At 46.4% G+C, this 19,136-nt stretch overlaps 1 protein-coding gene across 1 annotated transcript in view; it reads left to right on the top strand.

The window, feature by feature from the left end:
• The window catches only part of Emilin2 (elastin microfibril interfacer 2), a 58,539-nt gene that overhangs the window by 20,014 nt on the left and 19,389 nt on the right, over positions 1–19,136 (top strand). Inside the window, exons 3-4 of the mRNA XM_032899792.1 lie at positions 11,575–11,750; positions 15,639–17,555. Coding sequence (XP_032755683.1) covers positions 11,575–11,750; positions 15,639–17,555 — 2,093 coding nt within the window. The remainder of the gene's footprint in view (positions 1–11,574; positions 11,751–15,638; positions 17,556–19,136) is intronic.

Here is a 19,136-nt window from a genome sequence, read left to right as displayed (position 1 = left end):
CCATCTTCATCTGCATAGTGAATTCTAGGTGGGTTAGTGCCACATAGTGAGACCCCCACTCCACTCCTACTGTCCTGAGAAAATGAATGAATTAGAATGTGAAGGGCTGAGGCCAAGCTATTCTGAACATTTACTGACACACTGTCTGGCCCTTTGTTAAGGGTCTTAAGAGGAAGGACCTGTGTGTTGCAAGGGAGGGAGCAGCTTTGCGATGACGTCATGGTTATAGCTTGATTTTTATTTGTGAATGTGTTGCACAGTGTCTCACTATGAAGTCCAGGCTGATCAAGAACTCTTGATCCCATGTCTACACCCTGTAATGGGTGTGCATTACAGCACTGGGCTTCCAACACCATTTTTAGCCCAAGACACTTGTGCCTGCTCTCAGCTCATCACTGGAGAGCTGGGGCTTCACCCCATCATGTGATCAACTGAATCTATTATTATGGAAGGAACCTGTATTTTAAATTTTATAGCAAGCATGTTTACTTACACACCAAATCTGTTGTTCAGAAGTTCTGTCAGTTATCTCGTTATTATTTCCATATCTGGGAGAGAGAAGAGGGGTAAATACAAGTCTCAGTTTACCTTTGTGGTGACTGAGAATTGTCCTGGTTGCTCTGACACAGCTGATCTTTTGAAGATGGAACAGGTACAGGTCTGATGTTTTAGGTGATAGATTGGTCTGTTTCTTGCGGTGGCTCGAAGAAAGACATTGAGTGGGCCTGGGGACCCTAAAGGGGTGGATGAGAGGCAGAGTGTGCATCTCCCTTTTCTCGTTAAGACTCATAGGAACTGGGTTTGGCTTTCGATTCTCAGGTATAGTGTTAATGTGAACAGCTTCATGGCTAGTTGGGCCTTCTGTGTTCTTGGTGGTTCTCAGAACCACACTGGATGGGTTGGCCTAGAAATGGGTCCCCCATACCTTCAGAGTCTCTCATAAAACTCTAGTCCTGTGAGTCCACACTAGAGTGACGGCTTTGAAGATAAGAACACCAATGACGCACAACATATGGAAGTCCTTGGACTTCAATGTCACCCTGCAGTGAATCTTGGGAAAAGTGTTCTTATTTTTCCATGGGTCCTCTCTATCTCCTGCGCCATAAGAGCCTGTACAATTGTGTGTGTGTGTGTGTGTGTGTGTAGGTCTGTGTGCCCATGTGTGCACATGAGCATGGTACACAGACATGTTGTGGCCAAAGGTAGCTATAGATCATTGAAAATTATTATTCTATTGTTTTCCACCTCTTTTGTTAAAATATAGAGTCATCCATTGAACTTGACTGGATAGACAGGCCAGCAGTTCTCAGAAATCCCCATGTCTCTGGTTTCATAGCACCAGGATTAAAGGTGAATGCTACACCACCAGATTTTTAGTACAGGTGCTGAAGATCTGAGCTCAGGTCCTTCACTCTCGCATGTCAAGTACTTTACTGACTCAACTCTCTCCCCAGACCCAATTCTTTCTTTATCTGGGTGAGCAGTGCCTGGCTACTTGTTATATATTTAGAACTGGTGTGGAGGTTGGGCTGTGACAGCATTCTTCCACAGAGAAAGCCTGCTCTCCTAGCAGAGTGCGGGTGAGTGATAATGACTTCATACCACTGAGTTATTCACGGACTCTGAGGCTGCAAGAGGTGCAAACTTCTTACTTCTGATGCTTTTACCCTTCCTCCCACTGTGATCATAGGTTAGAAAACACAGTGTCCCCATGTTTCAGATGATGATGATTTTAAGGTGAGAATAAATTGGTACAACAGAAGAACCTCCTCTTACACCCACACAGACGCTTCTTCTAGTTTTCTGTTTCTGTCTCTAGTTTTCTGTTTCTGAGTGATTACAGCCTCGCTGTGGGCGTGGTCAAATAAAGGCTTGCCACAGTCCAGAGGCTTTGTTGAAAGGCCTGGAGTTGATTAGTGGCTGGATGGCACAGTCAAATCTTGTACAGCATCCACCACTCCAAAGTAGTTTTGAGAACGTGGATGGGGGTGCATATAGATGGGGGGGTGCACTGAGTTTTGAAATGGGAGGGATGGAGGTTGCAAAGTCATGGACCACCTCAGTTTCATGAAGGAGAGCTGTGGAATTATGGTGATTTTTGTAGGCACATCCAGGAAATTTAAAAAAAGTGATTAAAATAGAGTTCTTAGACTGGATGACTTAGTGGGTGGAAGTACTTGCCACCAAGGCTGGCAGAGAGTCTGGTGCCCAGACCCTGCATGGTGGGGAGAACCGACTTGTGCAAGTTGTCCTTTTACCTGCATATGTACATTGTAGTGTGTGTACACACACACACACACACACACACACACACACACACACACACACAACTAAAAATTAGATTCTACTTCTGAGTAGAAAGTCTGGTTCACAGATCCAGCAGATGTTCTCATGGTCCACACTGTGGGAACACAAGGATGAGTTCATTAGGGAGTGACTGGGAGCTGGCTTCTCTGTGATTCTGCCGCTAGGAATGTGGAAACAGGGTAGAGGCATGAGGACTGAAGCAGTATGTATTGGAGGAACAGCCTACAGCAGAGGTGGGCCTCCCATAGAGAGCTGTTATTTAAAACCATGTGATCTGGCCCGGGGTTAAACTCCCTTTTCTTTCCCAATGCCCAGTGACTTGATTTGGGGATGTATTTCTCAGAGCTAAGAATGTAGCCTCGTTGGAACACAGCCTTAAGCTATAGTTCATGGGCTGGATGCGGCCAGCACCAGATAACCTCGCCTGAGTTACTCAGAAGGCAGGTCCCATGCTTGAGCAAATCCAACGATAACAGCTCCATTATCTGCTACAACTGAGTTGGGGCAGGCTTGACACCAAGCCACGGTCGGTCGTTTTCTTTAATCCTTCCTTTAGGAATGAAGATTGTTGCCACCCCCACCCCCCCAGGATAATTATAAATTGCGGGGGGAACCTACTCATTACTCTGTATGATCAGGGAAAATGCTGAGTGGGTTTTAAATCCTAACTTGCCCCTAAGTGCATGAGGAAATTAATTCAAGAGGAAATAAAAAAAAAAAAAAAGCCATCAACTTATAATCATGCTTCCTTCCCCCAGCAATAGTATCTTCATTCCAAGAACAAGAATGCCTTTTCTAGAAGGGCATTTTCATTCTGAACACATTGCTTTGATCTAGGATCTGTTATTTTAACACAGATACAAAACTCTCTTGTAATCTGACTTTAATCAAGACTCGTGAACCTGATGTTTAGATTCATATAGACGTTTCATATTTCAAAAAAAACTATATCTCACGGCTGAATCATTCTGGCTTGTTAAAGTTTAGGTGACTTTTCCTAAAGAGCCAAGCTACATGTTTGACATTTCTTTGCTTCTATGTCAGGTTCTCCATGCAGTGATCCAATTAAAAATGTGTAATGCAGCAGAAAAAGATGAAAACTTTGATTTTGAGTTTGTGTTTTAAGCCGTAAGGAGGACCTTGGCTTGGAATGGAGCCATGAGAGGGAGCTATGATCAGAGTTCATCCCTAGATCAGATCTATCTTTGGAGATGGCCTTGATGTAAAATGACTATTTTGACTTTTGATCAGACACGAGATTCAAGCGGGGAATGTTTTGAAATTTCAAGATTTCAGTGTCGAAATCACTTCCAACTCCATGGCCCTCGCTGCCTGACTGCATTTGCTTTTGGCAGAGGGTCAGCAAACAGAAAAAGCTCATTTATTTACTCATTCACTGACCGAGAAGAAAAACCCCACAAAAATAAGAAAAGCATGTCTGTGGTTCCTAGAAAATCAGTCTGCCATCTTGTCAGCGTCTCAACTTCGTCTTAGACTTATTTATCTATTATAGACAAGTCCACTGCAGCTGTCCTCAGACACACCAGAAGAGGGCGTCAGATCCCATTACAGATGACTGTGAGCCACCATGTGGTCACTGGGATTTAAACCCAGGACCTCTGGAAGAGCAGTCCATACTCCCAACCACTGAGCCACCTCTCCAGCCCTCATCCAGCCCTCCAGTTTCTCAAGGAGACCAAGTCTGTAGAAGAGAATCGCTTGCTAAAAAAGGGAAGGAAATCCAGACACGCCCTGCAACATGGGAAGAACCCAGAGGGTGTGACAAAAAGGGCTAGATAAAAAGACAAGTGCTTTAAGGGTGTGTGCGTGAGGGGCCGAGAGACAGTGAGTTCACAGAGGAAGTGATGACCAGGGCCACAGAGTGGGGGCTGGGGGTGTCAGGGAGTTCGTGTTTGGTGGCTACAGGGTTTCCGTTTGGGAAGTTAGGGAGATGAACACCATGCAGACCCATAGACTCACTCCAATAATAATGGTCATGATGGGCTGGGTGAGGTCAGAGGTGGAGCATTTGTTAGGATACACAGTGCTCTGGGTTTGAACCCATAGGGCTAATAAATACATAGATACATAAGTCAATGTTACGGCGCTAAATTTGATGTTGTGTGTATTTTAGTGCAATTTTACTTTGAAGAAAAAAAAAATCGCGGGCTGGGATGCGGCTCAGCTGGTCAGCTGGTAGTACTGGCTTAGCACACACAAACACCTGAGTTCAATTCCCTGTTACCACTTACATTTAGGTGTGGTGGTGTACGCTTGTGCTCTCAACGCTGTGAAGGTGGAGAATGGAGGATGAACATCACGCTCAGCGTGACCGAGTTGAGTTGAGTCAAAGGGGAGAAAGTGACTTGGTAGCACATGGATTTCTTTCCTTGGATGGTCTGGGATGAATCATTCTGTACAGTTGCTTTCTCCATCCTCCTAGGTTGACTAGCCATCAGGACTTGCACATGCCAAATTAAGCCAGAAAAGTTGGCTTTCAGGTTGTGGCAGGCCAGAGAGTAGTAGAAGGCAAAGAATTTACTAGAAAGTGTATTCTCTGGAGAAGTCCCAGGCTGAAGTGTGTCCCTATCGGGGTGCTGGGCTTTGGATCCGTTCTGTGTTTTAGTAAATAGAATATAGTTAAATGCCAAATGCAGGGTTAGGAGCCTTGGCTATTGGTCCGCTGTATGGATGGTCCCTTTACAGCAGTCAGGGATCCCTTCCAGGAAGCCGTGAGCTCTATGTGGTGTGTTGTACAAGGTGTCTGTTCCCCTCTGCTGGGCTCAGAAAGGATGGTTTATAGAGTTCAGAAATCAAGGTCTACCATATGAGCCCCTGTAGCTTCCTGAACAAACTTCTGCAGCAAACTCTGGTCAGATTTTCTGTGGTCACATTTATGCTGTTATGTACTTGGAATGTGGCCATTGGAATTAAATGATTAATTTCATTTAATGTAAATTTATATAGTGTGTGTGACTAGTTGAGCACCTTGGACAAAACAGTTCTTGGGTCATCCCTGGGTGTGGAGCTCCTATAGTTTATCTTGAACCTAGGACCATACAGTCTAGTTTAGTTCCGAGAAGACTGAAGAATTCACAGCTGCTTAGACCAGAGGAAAAAGTTTTCTTCTTAAGATGAGATATTAGATCACACAAACTTTGGCAAATACAGTACTTTTGTTTTATTAACCAACTATTAATCTAATTAATGGTTAATGGATGAATTCCTGTAATAGGACATGCTATATTTAGTAATGATGTTTTAGACAGTGTGGTATAATTCAGCCTTAAAAAGAAATGCTCTTGCTGGGTCATGGTGGTGCACACTTTTGGTGCCAGTACTTGGGAGGCAGAGGCTACCTAAAGCTCCGAGTTCAAAGCCAGCCTGGTTTACAGCATAAATTCCAGGATGGCCAGGGCTACAAAGAGAACCCTGTCTTGAACAACAAACAAGCAAACAAACAAACAAAGGTTTTAGGCTTGGGTATATATAGCTCAGTGGTGGACTGTCTGCCTATTGTATCTGTCAAGTCACAAAAAGCCAGGAGGAACTAGAAATGCCCCTCAAAGCAAAGGAAGCCGGACTGAGAAGAACCCTGTGTAACAGCTATGAGACATTCTGGAGAAATGAGGGAGAAAATAAAGACCAGAGACCCTTGAGGAGGAAGATAGGAAGGGTAAGTAGTCAGGGTCTTTTAGGGTAGCAGAACTGCATATAGGACCCCTGCAGTGGTGGCTCCAGGACATATGTGTTTGTCCCAACCCTCATGGCACCAAGCATGAATTGCAGTGTGGTCTGTGGGCTGGCGTGATGGTGGTGTGTGTATACACAGATTCTTTGTCAGAAACAAATGTCAGTCTCAGCTGTAGTCAGGGCTCCTCCACACCTGCAGGGTGCTGACATGGTCCCAACTGGGAGAGACTAGGAGGGGAGCTAGGCTGTGACCTGAGTCAGCCTGTACTCTCTGCCTTGACTGACCCCTGTCTGTTTCCTTGGTGTGTCTGCCCTACACTGGGGACATTAGCTAACTGTCTCAGTCAGCAGCTAGTGAGCTCCTCCCTTGTGAGGACAAATCGGGTGCTGGGGGACACAGCACTGCTTTAGCTCAGCTTTACTTCCCTAGGGCAGAGAGGCTCTAGGCTCTAAGGAGTGGGTGGGTTCCCCGAAGTTCCTATCTGCTTGGGGAGTTCTGAAATGTGCATGAGGTAAGGCCTTGACTGCTTTTGGTATGGCGCTTGGGAAGAACGGGGCCTTCAAGCCAGGAAGAGCTGTCACTAAGCCACACCCCTGGAAGTTTGTAAAAGTTAGTGGTAGGATTTTTTTTTTTTCTTTCTCTGCAGTGCCCTGTGTGATTAGGGCTCCTGGAAATCGTAGTGGCTCCTCCCAAACCTCTGAAGTCCCTTAGACTGGTGCTATGTTAGCGAGAACTCCATTTTAGCTGGGGTTTACAGGGCTTGGCTAATCCTGTACCCTCAGAGGTTCCTCACACAGACCTAGGGACCCTCTAGCAAGGCCCAAGGTCACCTCAGGGGCCTGTCACTTAACACAGGGAGAAATTCCTGAGCTTTCCCGAGTCCAGAGGCAGCTTCCCAATCTTTCCCAGCTGTTGCTGCTGGCGGAATGATCTCTTCCTCACCTTGAGATGCTGTCAGGACCCAACCTGAAGGGCATGAAAGACCCCTGCTGATTTGGGCCGGATGGGCAGCAGACGGTGCAGTTGGAGCAGGGTGGGAAATCAGGCGACTTGGCTGTGGGATGAGCTGGCTGCAGCTACACCCCTCCTTACAGTGACAGCACTTTGAAAGAGCAGGTCCTTCCTCACCCTCGGGCTCCTGGTTCAGGGTTAAGAAAAGGCTCCAGTGGGGTAGGTGGGACGCAGCCTAGCACACTGTTTTCTTCCCAGGGACGTGGTCTGTTCTGCTGGGTGCAGCCTTATCTGAAAGGTTTCCTGCAGGCTGTCATCTACTGGCAGACCCGTAGGCAAACACATTTTCACATTCCACTTTAATGCTCCAAGGAGCGGAGTTTCTCTGAGGTTACGCATTCCTCTAGCGTGATGCTCTCCTCAAGTCTGCAGGATATGCAGGGAAATCATCCCTCTGTGGACAGGGATTCCATGGGTCGGGGTGGGAGGGAGCCCAAGGCTGGTGTCTACCTGGGCCAAAGCAGATGTTCAAGGAGGCCAGATACTCCCTCCCACAGGATTTGGGGCTTTCTGGAGCATCTCCAGGTGGGGTGCTGCTTTGAACCGAGGAAACTGCCAGAGAGTGGCTGGCTGTTATTGCATGCTGGGAGGGTGTGTTACAGAAGAACCCCGAAGTTTCCATTCTCACCACTTGAGAATGAACTTGGGTAACTCACCTTACCTGCAAGCTTCTGTTCTCTCTCTTGTGACAAGCAGGCAAAATACATAGCAGAGCCAACACGATTGTCTTCTTTGTCTTTTTTTTTTTTTTTCTGGAGCTGAGGACCAAACCCAGGGCCTTTGCGCTCTACCACTGAGTTAAATCCCCAACCCTGTCGATTGTCTTTTAATGTTTAAAATTATAGTTATGTGTGTGAATGTGTATGAATGAGTATGTATAGGTGTATGTGAGTCAGCATGTATAAGAGTGTATGACTCTGAATGGCCATGTGTAAGAGTCTCTATGTGTCTGTATGTATGCATGTGAGAGTGTGTGCACGTGTGAGTGTATCTGAGTGTGTATGATGTGTGCCTGTGTGTGTGGTATCTGTAGTATGTGTAAGCATGTCTGCATGTGTGAGTGCAAGTGTGTGTGACTGTGGTGTATTTTAGTGTATATGTCAGTGCATATATGTGCATGTTAGCGTATGGGTATGTTTGAGTGTATATCTGAATGTGTATGTGTGTGCATATGTGTTCATGTGTATGTGTTAGTGTGTGAGAGCATGAATGTATATATGTATAGGATGATGTCATACAGGTGAAGGCAAGTACAAGATAGAACAAGGCCTGTCATTGGACGAGAAGGATGGGCGGGAGAAAAGTTCGAGGGAAGAGGAGGAGAGGGGAACAGAAGGAGGCAGGAGAGAGGAAGCCACTGAGAGAACATGGATACTGATGTCAAGATTCCACTCTGTACCTTTACAGGTTGTTATGAATGTTCTTAAGGGATGGATGTGTACAGGGCTCTGTGTGTCTAGGTGGGCAATTATATCTTATCAATCGGATCAGAGGTTATTGTGTTGTGTGTTCTTTTATGTAGTGATTTAAGTTTAAGAGAGTGTGTGGTGGCTAGAGACGCTGGGTCGCCGCGGAGTTGGGACGTGTGTTTCTGGCATGGTGAAGCCTGCCTTGGGAACTAGATGGGTAGAGAGATTGCTGCCAGGCTCAGAGAGAAGCCATTGGCAGTGTGATATGAGATGGAACAGAGCTTTGCTGATTGAGATGAAGATATCTTGGGACACTGTGGTGCCGGATCTAGTGCGGGGTAAAAGAAAGCCATTTTTCATAATTTTACAGCAACATATATGTGCACATACATGTGTATACATGTGCATGTGCATATGTGTGTTGTGTGCATGTGTGCTGTGGATATGAGGAAGAATTGCCTCTTTTCTTCCACCATGTGGATCCCTGAGGTAAAACTCATATCAGGCTCAGTGGTAAGGACCTTTAATAACTGAACCGTCTCACTGGCCTGATCAATACAGTCTGAACAGTCTTCCCACCCTGAGCTCTTCACCCCTCATGATCATCCTTGCTTTTCCCTTCACTTATTGGGGTTCCTCTTTGGTTTTCTTTGGGAAGCTCAGCTCAGGAACATCTCAAAATTTGCACACTCAGGATCTACCCCAGGTCCATTTCAGAAGCTCCTCTGCAATGCAGGTTCTGACACTGGAGATGAGAACTGCTGACCTAGGGACAGCTTAGTGGGAACTTTCCAGGAATTCTGCAGTGGGGAAAGCCTTCATGGAGGGCTCAGGGTTGTACTTTGTGAAAAACTGCTCCCTGCAGGAATTCCTGATGTTCCCAGGAACATAACTTTGAGTGCACAGCTCCAAAGCTGGAACTTGGCCTGGAGTTGCCTGGTTGACTGAGCCCCACAACCACAGGATGCCACCGTGTTTGTTCCGAGAGTCCCCCTTGAGCAGCACACAGAAACCCCAAGGAAGTGATGCGAAACCCATTTCTCTCTGGAAGTTGGCTCACAGAGAAGTCCAGCTGCTGGCCTAGTGTGGAGAGAGAGAAAGTGAGAGGATGGAGAGGAGACGGCTCAAGGCCAGAAGCTGGAAGTTGGGTCGAGTGTAGGAAGGCTGTCCTGTGTGGTTGGGCTTTTGTCTGTGCTGTGAGCAGAGGTTTGGCTGAACTCCTTGTCTCTGGCCCTAGCCGTGAGCTGCTGCTGGATTGTTAATGTCCCAGGCCCAGCCACAGGATTTTACAGCTCCTTCTTTTTGTTTGTTTGTTTATTTATTTATTCGTGTTTATCAAATCAAATTGCAGGTCCATGCTAGTCAAGGGGGGGGGCTCTACAACTGATATACACCGCCACTCTTGGCACATGAGCTGTGAACACCGTTTCAGTCAGCTTTAAGGAGGGAAGGTTTGCTTTGACTCAAGGTTTCAAAGATTGGTGTTAATACTTGGCTGGCTCTGTTGCCTTGGGGCCTGAGTTGAGGCAGCAGATCATGATGGACCATGTGAAAGGCTAAGGTTTTAATGTCCCCTTCAAGGGCACACTCCCAGTGACCTAACTTCCTCCCACTAGGTCCCGTCTCCTCAACATTCTAACACAGGCTGGCAATCCCACCTTGGTCACATGGGCCTTGGGGAGATTCATCTAAGTTATAGCAGCTTCCAAGCTGCTCTTGGAAGTACGGGTCAAGACACCTTTAGAAAAAGGCCTGAGTGCCCCCTTCCAATGCTCCATAGGGGAAAAGGGACGGAGGTGACTATGGGGACTTACGGCAGGCAGGGTTTCGGGGATGTTTCCTGAAAACACAAAGCAAAACAGTCCAGAGTTGCACAGGAAAAGTATCACCAGAAAAAGCTGTGAATTGCAAAATGGAAGGTGGTGAGGTAGAAACTCATTTTGACATTTGGTTGGTGCCTGTGTTGAACAGATATTGTTGGGGATGGAGTGTTCCCCTGGATGTAATATATGGAAAAACAGATCTGATGGCACTCAGGAGGCTGAGACAGGAGGATTGCAAGTTGGGGGACCACTTTTGGCTACATAGCAAGGCCCTATCCAAAAAACCAAACCAACCAACCAACCAACCAACCAACCAACCAACCAACCAACAGTTACCCACCAAACCGAAATAAAACAAGAGCAGGGAGGGATGTGACCTATGGAACTCAATGTTTGATGGAAGCACCTTAGCGGCAGAAGGATTTATTCTGACTGGCGGCTTCTGAGTCGGTCCATGGCTGCATGGATCCACGCTCTTGAACAGAGTATATTAGCAGTGAGAGCATATGATACAGGATGGTTGGGTGTAGCAGTAGGTGATTAATGCTACTCCAATCGCCCTGGTGGCTGCAACTCATTCCTGCATTCCTCCCCACCCATCCCAGTGTTCTGGGTTCCCAAATGAAACACACACATACACACACGGCCTTAAATTTTAATATGCCTTAAACTCAATGGCTGGACTACTCCAAAACCTCCACGTGGCTAACACCTCCCCTCCAATGTTCCTGAGTTACTACTTACTTTATTCCGTCTTTGCTATCCCTAGACCCAATGGAGGGGGTGACCTGGGTCATTCTTCCCTGGCTCTTAGATGTTGGCTGTCTCTCTGTCCTGTGCTTCTCCCGGCATTGCGGTTCTGAATCCTCTTCCTCTCTCACTTCCCTTGCCTGTGAATCCTAAAGTCCCACCTCTGTCTCCCTGCCCAACCATTGGCCTCCGGCAACTTTATTTACCAATCAGAACCAACTGGGGACAGGGACCCTCAAAGCTTACAAGTGATTCTCATGCAATTTGTGGTGGTGGTGGTGGTGGGGACCTCAATTAACATAATACAAGTGTCAGACCAAATCCACAACAGTTGGGCAGGAAGCACGGAGTGCGTGGAGAGAAATAGTCAGGGATTGTATAGTTCCAGGAGGCTGTCTCCTCCAGCTAGGCCCCCCCTCAGGCCTTCAGAACCTTCCACAATAGTGCTACCATTTAGAAACAAAGTATTTATAGCAGAACCTGTGCAGGGTATTTCACATTGTAACAAGGGTCAGCACCTGAGGATTAGAGAGTCTCTTAGTAACTAACTAAAGTGAGACTTTGTTTTCTCTGTCTTCAGGTATCGGGTAAACTTCAGACCCAGATTTGTCACTAGGTACAAGATAGTGACACAGTTGGAATGGAGATGCTGTCCAGGCTTTAGAGGAGCAGACTGCCAAGAAGGTCCCAAAGACCCCATGAAGACTCCCCGGACCCCACCAGCTCGACCAAGAAACAACCTGAAGAAAGCCACAGGTGCTGTCTCCTCGGTACCCTGCTGAGTGTGGTCACATTTGATGTTCCTGGTGTTGGTACAAACGACAGGGTCTCTAATGGATGACTGAGAAAATACTCATGTGGAGGGAATGTTATCTGAAGAGGCAGGAGTGGTTGGATGACCCATATTTCCTTGCAAGTATATTGCCTCATTGGGCTACTTGTAGATTAGCCAGGAGTGGTGGTCCACATCTGGGAGGCAGAGGCTGGAGGATCACTGAGGACCTGATGCCAGCCTGGGCTACGTAATAAATAAGTCAACGAATGGATAACATAGGAAAAAAGAGACTGGTTCCTTCTCTGGATGAGCTGTTTGCAGAGCCGAGCCCGAGTCAGAATTCTGGCATGCTCTCACCTTTGCTCTTAGGCGTAAGATGGACAGGGTGAACTTCTACAGGCCACTTCTGTCCCTAGTATTTTGCCCTTCAATCAACTTTATTTCCCCTCTTCTTAATTTCAGTGAAATGCAGACCAACTTATTCTGTGAAGTTAAACATTAAATTGGTTTGGTTTTTATTTTCCCATGAGGTACTTCAAGCTTTGAAACTTGTAGTGAGTTGAAATATTTTGTAAAACAGATTGTTAAATAAATTTTATTACCAAAGCAACGCACACCCATTAGTGAATGTTTGTAAAGCACAGGAAAGAAGTATATATTTTACTTTAAAATAGTAAAATTTCAGACATTGAATGTGTTTAAGACATATAAGGATACTCTGTAGGAAATGTGTAGTAGGGGCCTGTTGAATCCCAGAATATTTTTAGGTTCAAGTTTTATTTTATCAAAGTTTAAACATATATGTAGCTTCACAAATCAGTCTGTTTAATGAGGAGTAGTGGAAAGACACGGTGGTCCTTTTCACCTTCTGCCTCAGAGGTAGTTTACCATGAACACAGGAACACTTTTTGTTTTCCTTCCTGGGCTGGGGATTGAACCCAGGGCCTTATCCATGGTAGGCAGATGCTCTACCCTTGAGCTGCATCTTCAGCTCATTTGAGTCCTAGCTGAGTCTAGGACTTTGCCTCATGTCTGTTGTCTTCTCATTATGGACGGTGAAGACCTAACTGTCCACCGACAACAGTGTTTCCAGTTTTTATGCACGATTGCTGTTTGCTGGATACAGTGTAGTAGCTATGTAGCATTTATAGCCATGCCCTGTAGTGCACTATGAATTCATTAGAGTTGGTAATTATACATGTTTTTCCTTTGGTTGGTTTTTAATGCTTTAATCCCTATTTCAACTGAAACTCATCTCTGGTTATCTTTATGGCCCCTCATCCAGGCACAGCACAGCATTTGCTTAAAGAAATTCCTCTGGGAATCTTCTCAGCCATCCAAAACTAGTCATCCTCCCTCAGTCACTCTGAGGTGTGACCTTCCTTTCTTAGTTAGAATCTGTTTTCTCAATCTGTTCCTTTGTCTCACTTGAATGCAACCTCTGGCTGCTGCTTTTTCATTTCTTTCTTTTTATTTCCTTTCAGATAAGGTCTCATGTAGTCCAGGCTAGCCTCAGACTTGCTATGTAGCTAATAACCTTGAACTTCTGATCCTCCCAAGTGTTTACAGGTATAAGCTACCAAGCATGGTTCATGAGGTTTTGGAACTAAAGCTTTGTGCTTGCAAGGCAAGCAGTCTACCATCAAGCTCTATGTTCTAGCCCCCTCTAGGACGTTGATGAAAAGATTATGTAGGAAACGAGCTTTTGCTTTGCACGTGTGTGTGTGTGTGTTTATGTGTAAGACATTGCTCAGTTTTTCTGTAGGTTTTGATACTGCTGTTACCAAGTTTAAATCATTTCATTCCAATTTTTATATGCTTTAGGGCTGGTCTTTTTCTTCACCTCCCCTCCTGCCCCTTATTGCCTTACAAGACAGGGGTCTCACAAGACAGGGAAGAGAATGCTTATTGTCTAGCCTTTTATCAGAAGACAAAGCACACTTACAATCCCAACACATGGAAGGCAACAGCAGGAGAACTGGAAGTTTGAGACCAGTGTGGTTTAACACAGTGAGGTCCTGTCTTGAGAACAAATGCTTGCATTCTGCTTTCTGCATATCATTCATTCATTCACTGGCTTTAGAAAGTACAAGAAGCACAATGCACAGAGTTGGCAGATAAAGTTTTCATTATTATAATTTTATTTTTTGATGGGGGAAGGGTTGGAGTTAGGTCTCACAATGTATCCCTTGGCTATCCTGGAACTCACTATGTAGACCAAGTTGGCTTCAAACTCACAGAGATCTACCTGCTTCTGCCTCTTGAGCACTGGGATTAAAAGTTTGCACCACCATACCCAGCTGTCCCCCACATTCCCCATTTCTGGTCTTTTTTTCCCCCTTTGCTCAAAATAACATTTTAATCATCTTCGTTTTGTTTTTGTTTGTTTGAGACGGGGTTTCTCTGTAGCCCTGGTTATCCTAGAACTTGCTTTGTAGACCAGGTTAGCCTCGAACTCACAGATCCACCTGCCTCTGCCTCCCAGGTACTAGGATTAAAGGTGCATGCCACCACTGCCCAGCCCTTTTTTCCTAGGTATCTTAAGATAGAGTAAAAATTCTAGTATGTTCTTTGTAGTTCTCTACAGGAAAGCACTTGCTCAGGAGTTTGGATAGTTGGTTTCGGGTCTTGTTTTCCTAGTAAGCACACTTTACACAAGAAAGCTGATTGTTGTTGCAGTCTTGTCATGCATTGTATGGAATTGTGACTCTGTTGCTTGGCTTTTTCCTTTCCATTGAATTTCCCCCTGGTTGCCAGACTTGCCATGGGAGCCTTGGCCAGTGCCCTCCTTCTGCTGCCATTCAGGGCACGGCAGCTTTGTGAGTGAGAACTCTCTATTCGGTGGCTTTAGTTTCTGTATCTCCTTTCTTTTTAATTTAGTGCTTTCTCTCTGGTGATGGAATTCCACTTCATGACTCATGACTGTGATTGTTTTCTGTCTTTTGGATTGTTTCCCTGCCTTCTTTTTCTCGAAATGAGATTGTTAGGAATGGAATGTTTACATGTTTCTATCTCTCTTTCACACACACACACACACACACACACACACACACACCCCTCTTCTTACACTTGGATTGAACCTGGGGTTTCAGACATCTCCTTTGCAGTTAGTATCTTCCGTCTTCATAACAAGGCCGAACAGGACTCTTGGCACAATAAGGATGCTAAGCAAAGCAGAGAACATTTCTGGAGGTATTTTGAGGACAACCTCAAGTATGGATGCCATTGCTCAGAAGTTTGACCTCTCTAAAGTGCTTTGTGACATTTTATAGCCAGTAGTCAGTCAGTGGGGAATCTACAGTTCACTGGAAGCGATGTGTTCCTATGATACAGTAGATGATATGATGTGATAAGATGTGATGTGATGTATGATATGATGTGATATGATATGATGTGATATGACATGATATGATATGATATGACAAGGCATGATGTGTAATATATATTATGTGATATGAAATGATATTGATATGATGTATGACATGTATATGGTATGATAAGACATGATATGATATGATGTGATATGACATGATATATGATGTGATATGATGTGATGTGACATGATATGGTAAGATGTTGTCAGGGTGAAGAATATCACTGATTTTCTTGTATCCTGTGCACACTCTGAACAACCCAGGCAAGGGTTCCCATCTTTGTAGAGGAGGGAAGTGTAGCTTACAGAAGTTAGTTAACTTGCATATAAACAGTAAATAATAGACCCAGAACAGCACAGAGGTCTGCTTGACCCCCAAACTCATTCTCTTCCATAGAACGTCTTGCAGTGGGGCAGTCATGGAAAAAATTTCAGTATCTTCTGCAGGCACCTCATAGAAACTGGTTACTCATGTCCAACTCTTCCTTCCTTTCAGACACTGATCCAAGCCAAGTCTCACAGCCTAAGAAAACTTTGTCACCAACAAATGCAGCAGAACCAGGCCAGGTTGCAGATCCAAAGCAAGGTCCTCCAGAATTTCAGCAAACCAAAGTCCAGGTGCTGGAGGAGAAGGTTGTCCGACTCACCAGGATGGTGCTAGATCTCCAGTCCTCTGTATCAGGCCTGAAGGAGAACCTCAAACACACCATCCAAGATGATAGCAGCAAAGAACCCGCCTCCTGGCTCGGTCCCCTGCACCCACAGCCAACCCCTGATGGCACCTTCGCGGGGGACGCAGAGCCGAGCCAGCTTCCCGGAATCCTCAACAGCAAGGAATCTGGCATGAAGGACATCAAGTCTGAGCTGGCTGAGGTCAAAGACACATTGAAGACCAAGAGTGACAAGCTAGAAGAGCTGGATGGGAAGGTGAAGGGCTATGAAGGGCAGCTCAAGCAGCTGCAGGAGGCTGCTCAGGGCCCCACAGTCACCATGACAACCAACGAGCTGTTCCAAGCCTATGTGGATAGCAAGATAGATGCCCTGAGAGAGGAGCTCATGGAGGGCATGGACCGGAAGCTGGCTGACCTGAAGAACACGTGCGAGTACAAGTTGGTGGGTCTCCAGCAGCAGTGTGATGACTATGGCAGCAGCTACCTCGGCGTGATAGAGCTGATCGGGGAGAAGGAGGCGAGCCTGAAAAAAGACATCGCGGACCTCCGAGCACGGCTGCAGGACCCCACAGCCCAACCAAGCTGCTGCGACGGTCAAAAGAACGGCGATTTTGGCCCACAGATCAAGACACTAGATCAGAAAATCGAGAGAGTTGCCGAGGCCACTAGGATGCTGAATGGACGGCTGGACAATGAGTTCGACCGCCTCTCCTTTCCAGAGACAGACGCAGACTTTGATGCGAGATGGAACGAGCTGGACGCAAGGATCAACGTGACGGAGAAGAACGCAGAAGAGCATTGCTTTTACATCGAGGAGACTCTGCGGGGGGCCATCAACGGCGAAGTGGATGACTTGAGGAAGCTTCTCAATGAGAAAATCCACGCCCTGGAAGACCGTATGGGAATCATTTTGCAAGTGACCAACGGCTCAGATTTAGAGTTGACACCTGTGGGCCCAGCCTTGTCAGGACAGCCAGGGCAGCCAGGGCAGCCAGGGGCAGAGAATGAGCAACTCCTAAGGGAGTTGAGCCGCCTGAAGGACAAAGTTCAAGTGGTTGAGGACATCTGCCTGCAGAGCTTGCCCCATGGGATAGATGGAGCTTTGCCTAGTGGAGAGGACCTCACACATGTCAGCCTGAGCCTTTTGGAATCCCTCAACGATACGATGCACAGGCAGTTCCAAGAAACAAGCCACAGCATCCAGAAGCTTCAAGAGGACTTCAGTGCCCTTTATTCTCAACTAAATCGCTCGGAATATACAGGGACTCGCTTGCCGAATGGAGTGAGTGACAGCATGGAAGCAAGTGGGTTTACTAAGACAGGGGAGCATGAGAGGACTGTGGGGACTGTCCCGTCTCCTGGGGGCCCTGTGGCTCCATGCTGTGGCCAGCTGGAGGAGCGCTGGCAGAGGCTGCAGAACCAAGTGCTGGCTGAGCTAGACACATGCAAGGAGAGCGCTCACGGGGTGCAGAGCGGGGTGTCTGCGGTCGAGGGCAGGGTGTCCCAGCTGGAGAAGACATGCAGCAGGTTGGACGCCATCTCAGGGAGTCTGCAGCGGATCAAGGAGGGGCTCAGCAAGCATGTGGGCAGCCTGTGGAACTGTGTCCGGCAGATGAACGGGACGCTCAGGTCACACTCCAGAGACATCTCTGGCCTCAAGAATTCTGTGCAGCAATTCTACAGTCACGTCTTCCAGATTTCTACTGACTTGCAGGACCTGGTCAAGTTTCAGCCATCAGCAAGTAAGTGGATTGACTGACAGCCCCATTCTGTTATACACATTCGCAGGGCATGGCAGAGCTGCGGTTTCAGATGGTTTTGGAAGTAACTATGGCTTCCACAAATCTGATTTGTAGACCAGTGACAGCTTGTGAATCAGGAGCAACAAGCCAACCGTGAGGACACAGACCAGGTTGTGGAACTAGCTCAGTTTCCTAACCTGTAGGAGGCTCGAGTTCAGTTCCCAGCGCCAGCTCGAGGGAGGTATGGCTCATGCTTAGAACTTGGGAAGTGAAGGCAGAAGATGAGAAGTTCAAGGCTTCAAGGCCAACGTAGGTTACATGAGACCTGGTTTCAAAAGAAATTCATGTGCACGTGCATGAATGTATGTATACCTATACACTCACTCAAACACACACTCTTGCACACGCATGCAGACACATATACTCATTCACATGCATACACATGCACACATATGCACAGATATAAATATACTTACATGCACACATTCAACCTGCACACACATACACATACACACTCACATGTATATACATACATATGCACACACTCACATGTACGCACTCACACGTACATGTGCACATACACACATGCAGACACATGCATATATGTGCACATGTGCACACACCTGCATACATATGCATACATTTACATACACACATGTATACATTTGTACACATACACATGCAGGCACATGCACACACCTGTCCATATATATGTGCACATACACACACACACGCACATATACAGGAATGTGCATACGTGCATGCAGGCACATGCATATACACACACAAGGAACTTCTAAGACAATATGACTTCACGGCAGCATCCAAGCACTTGATTTGTGCCTTATAAAAGTGTCAGTTTACAACACATTGAAAATAGAAAAGGAAAATCTAATTCACCACAGATGGCTAGCAAGGAATTGATCTAGGCTACGTGCTGGGGATGGGTGATGGTAAGAGTTTGGGACAGAGTCTCGGGGCAGTGTGTGTTGTCCCTGTGTGTGCTGGAAAACCCTCCATGCTAACCCACGGGGCTGTGAGTCAAGTTGACCTTTCATTGCTGGGAGACCCCCTTTCACGCTAACCCATGGAGCTGTGTGTTGCCCCTCCTGTGAGGTAGACGCCCCCTCCTTGCTAACCCACGTTTCTTCCAGTGTCATATTTTGATTGTGTTGTTATGTCTTTGTCACAGTCATTTTCACTTTCTAAAATATAGTTGGCCATGGCACATAGGGTGACACAGAGTGTGCACACAGATATAGACAGGACAGCAGCCAAAAGCAGTTGTAACTGTTGGAAGTAGCTCAGCCACAGAGCTAAAGCAGTGCTTACTGCCGCACAGACACTCAGCAAGTGTTTGTTGAGTGACTGAGAGATACATTAGTTTTACTTTAAGCCAAACACATACTCCTTGAAGGATAAAGACACTTTCCTCTATCCACAGCCCTTTCCACAGCCTCAGTAACAGGCCATCCCTTTCTGATTGGAGGCCAGAGGAGAGGTGGTCCTAGTCAGGGTCACCATTGCTATGATGAAACATGGTGACCAGAGTAACTTGGGGAGGAAAGGGCTTATTTGGCT

Source organism: Rattus rattus, chromosome 4 (assembly GCF_011064425.1).
Source record: "Rattus rattus isolate New Zealand chromosome 4, Rrattus_CSIRO_v1, whole genome shotgun sequence".
In the NCBI taxonomy this organism is placed as follows: Eukaryota; Metazoa; Chordata; class Mammalia; order Rodentia; family Muridae; genus Rattus; species Rattus rattus.
Note: the sequence above shows the minus strand (reverse complement) of the source record. Positions and strands in the feature narration are given on the sequence as shown.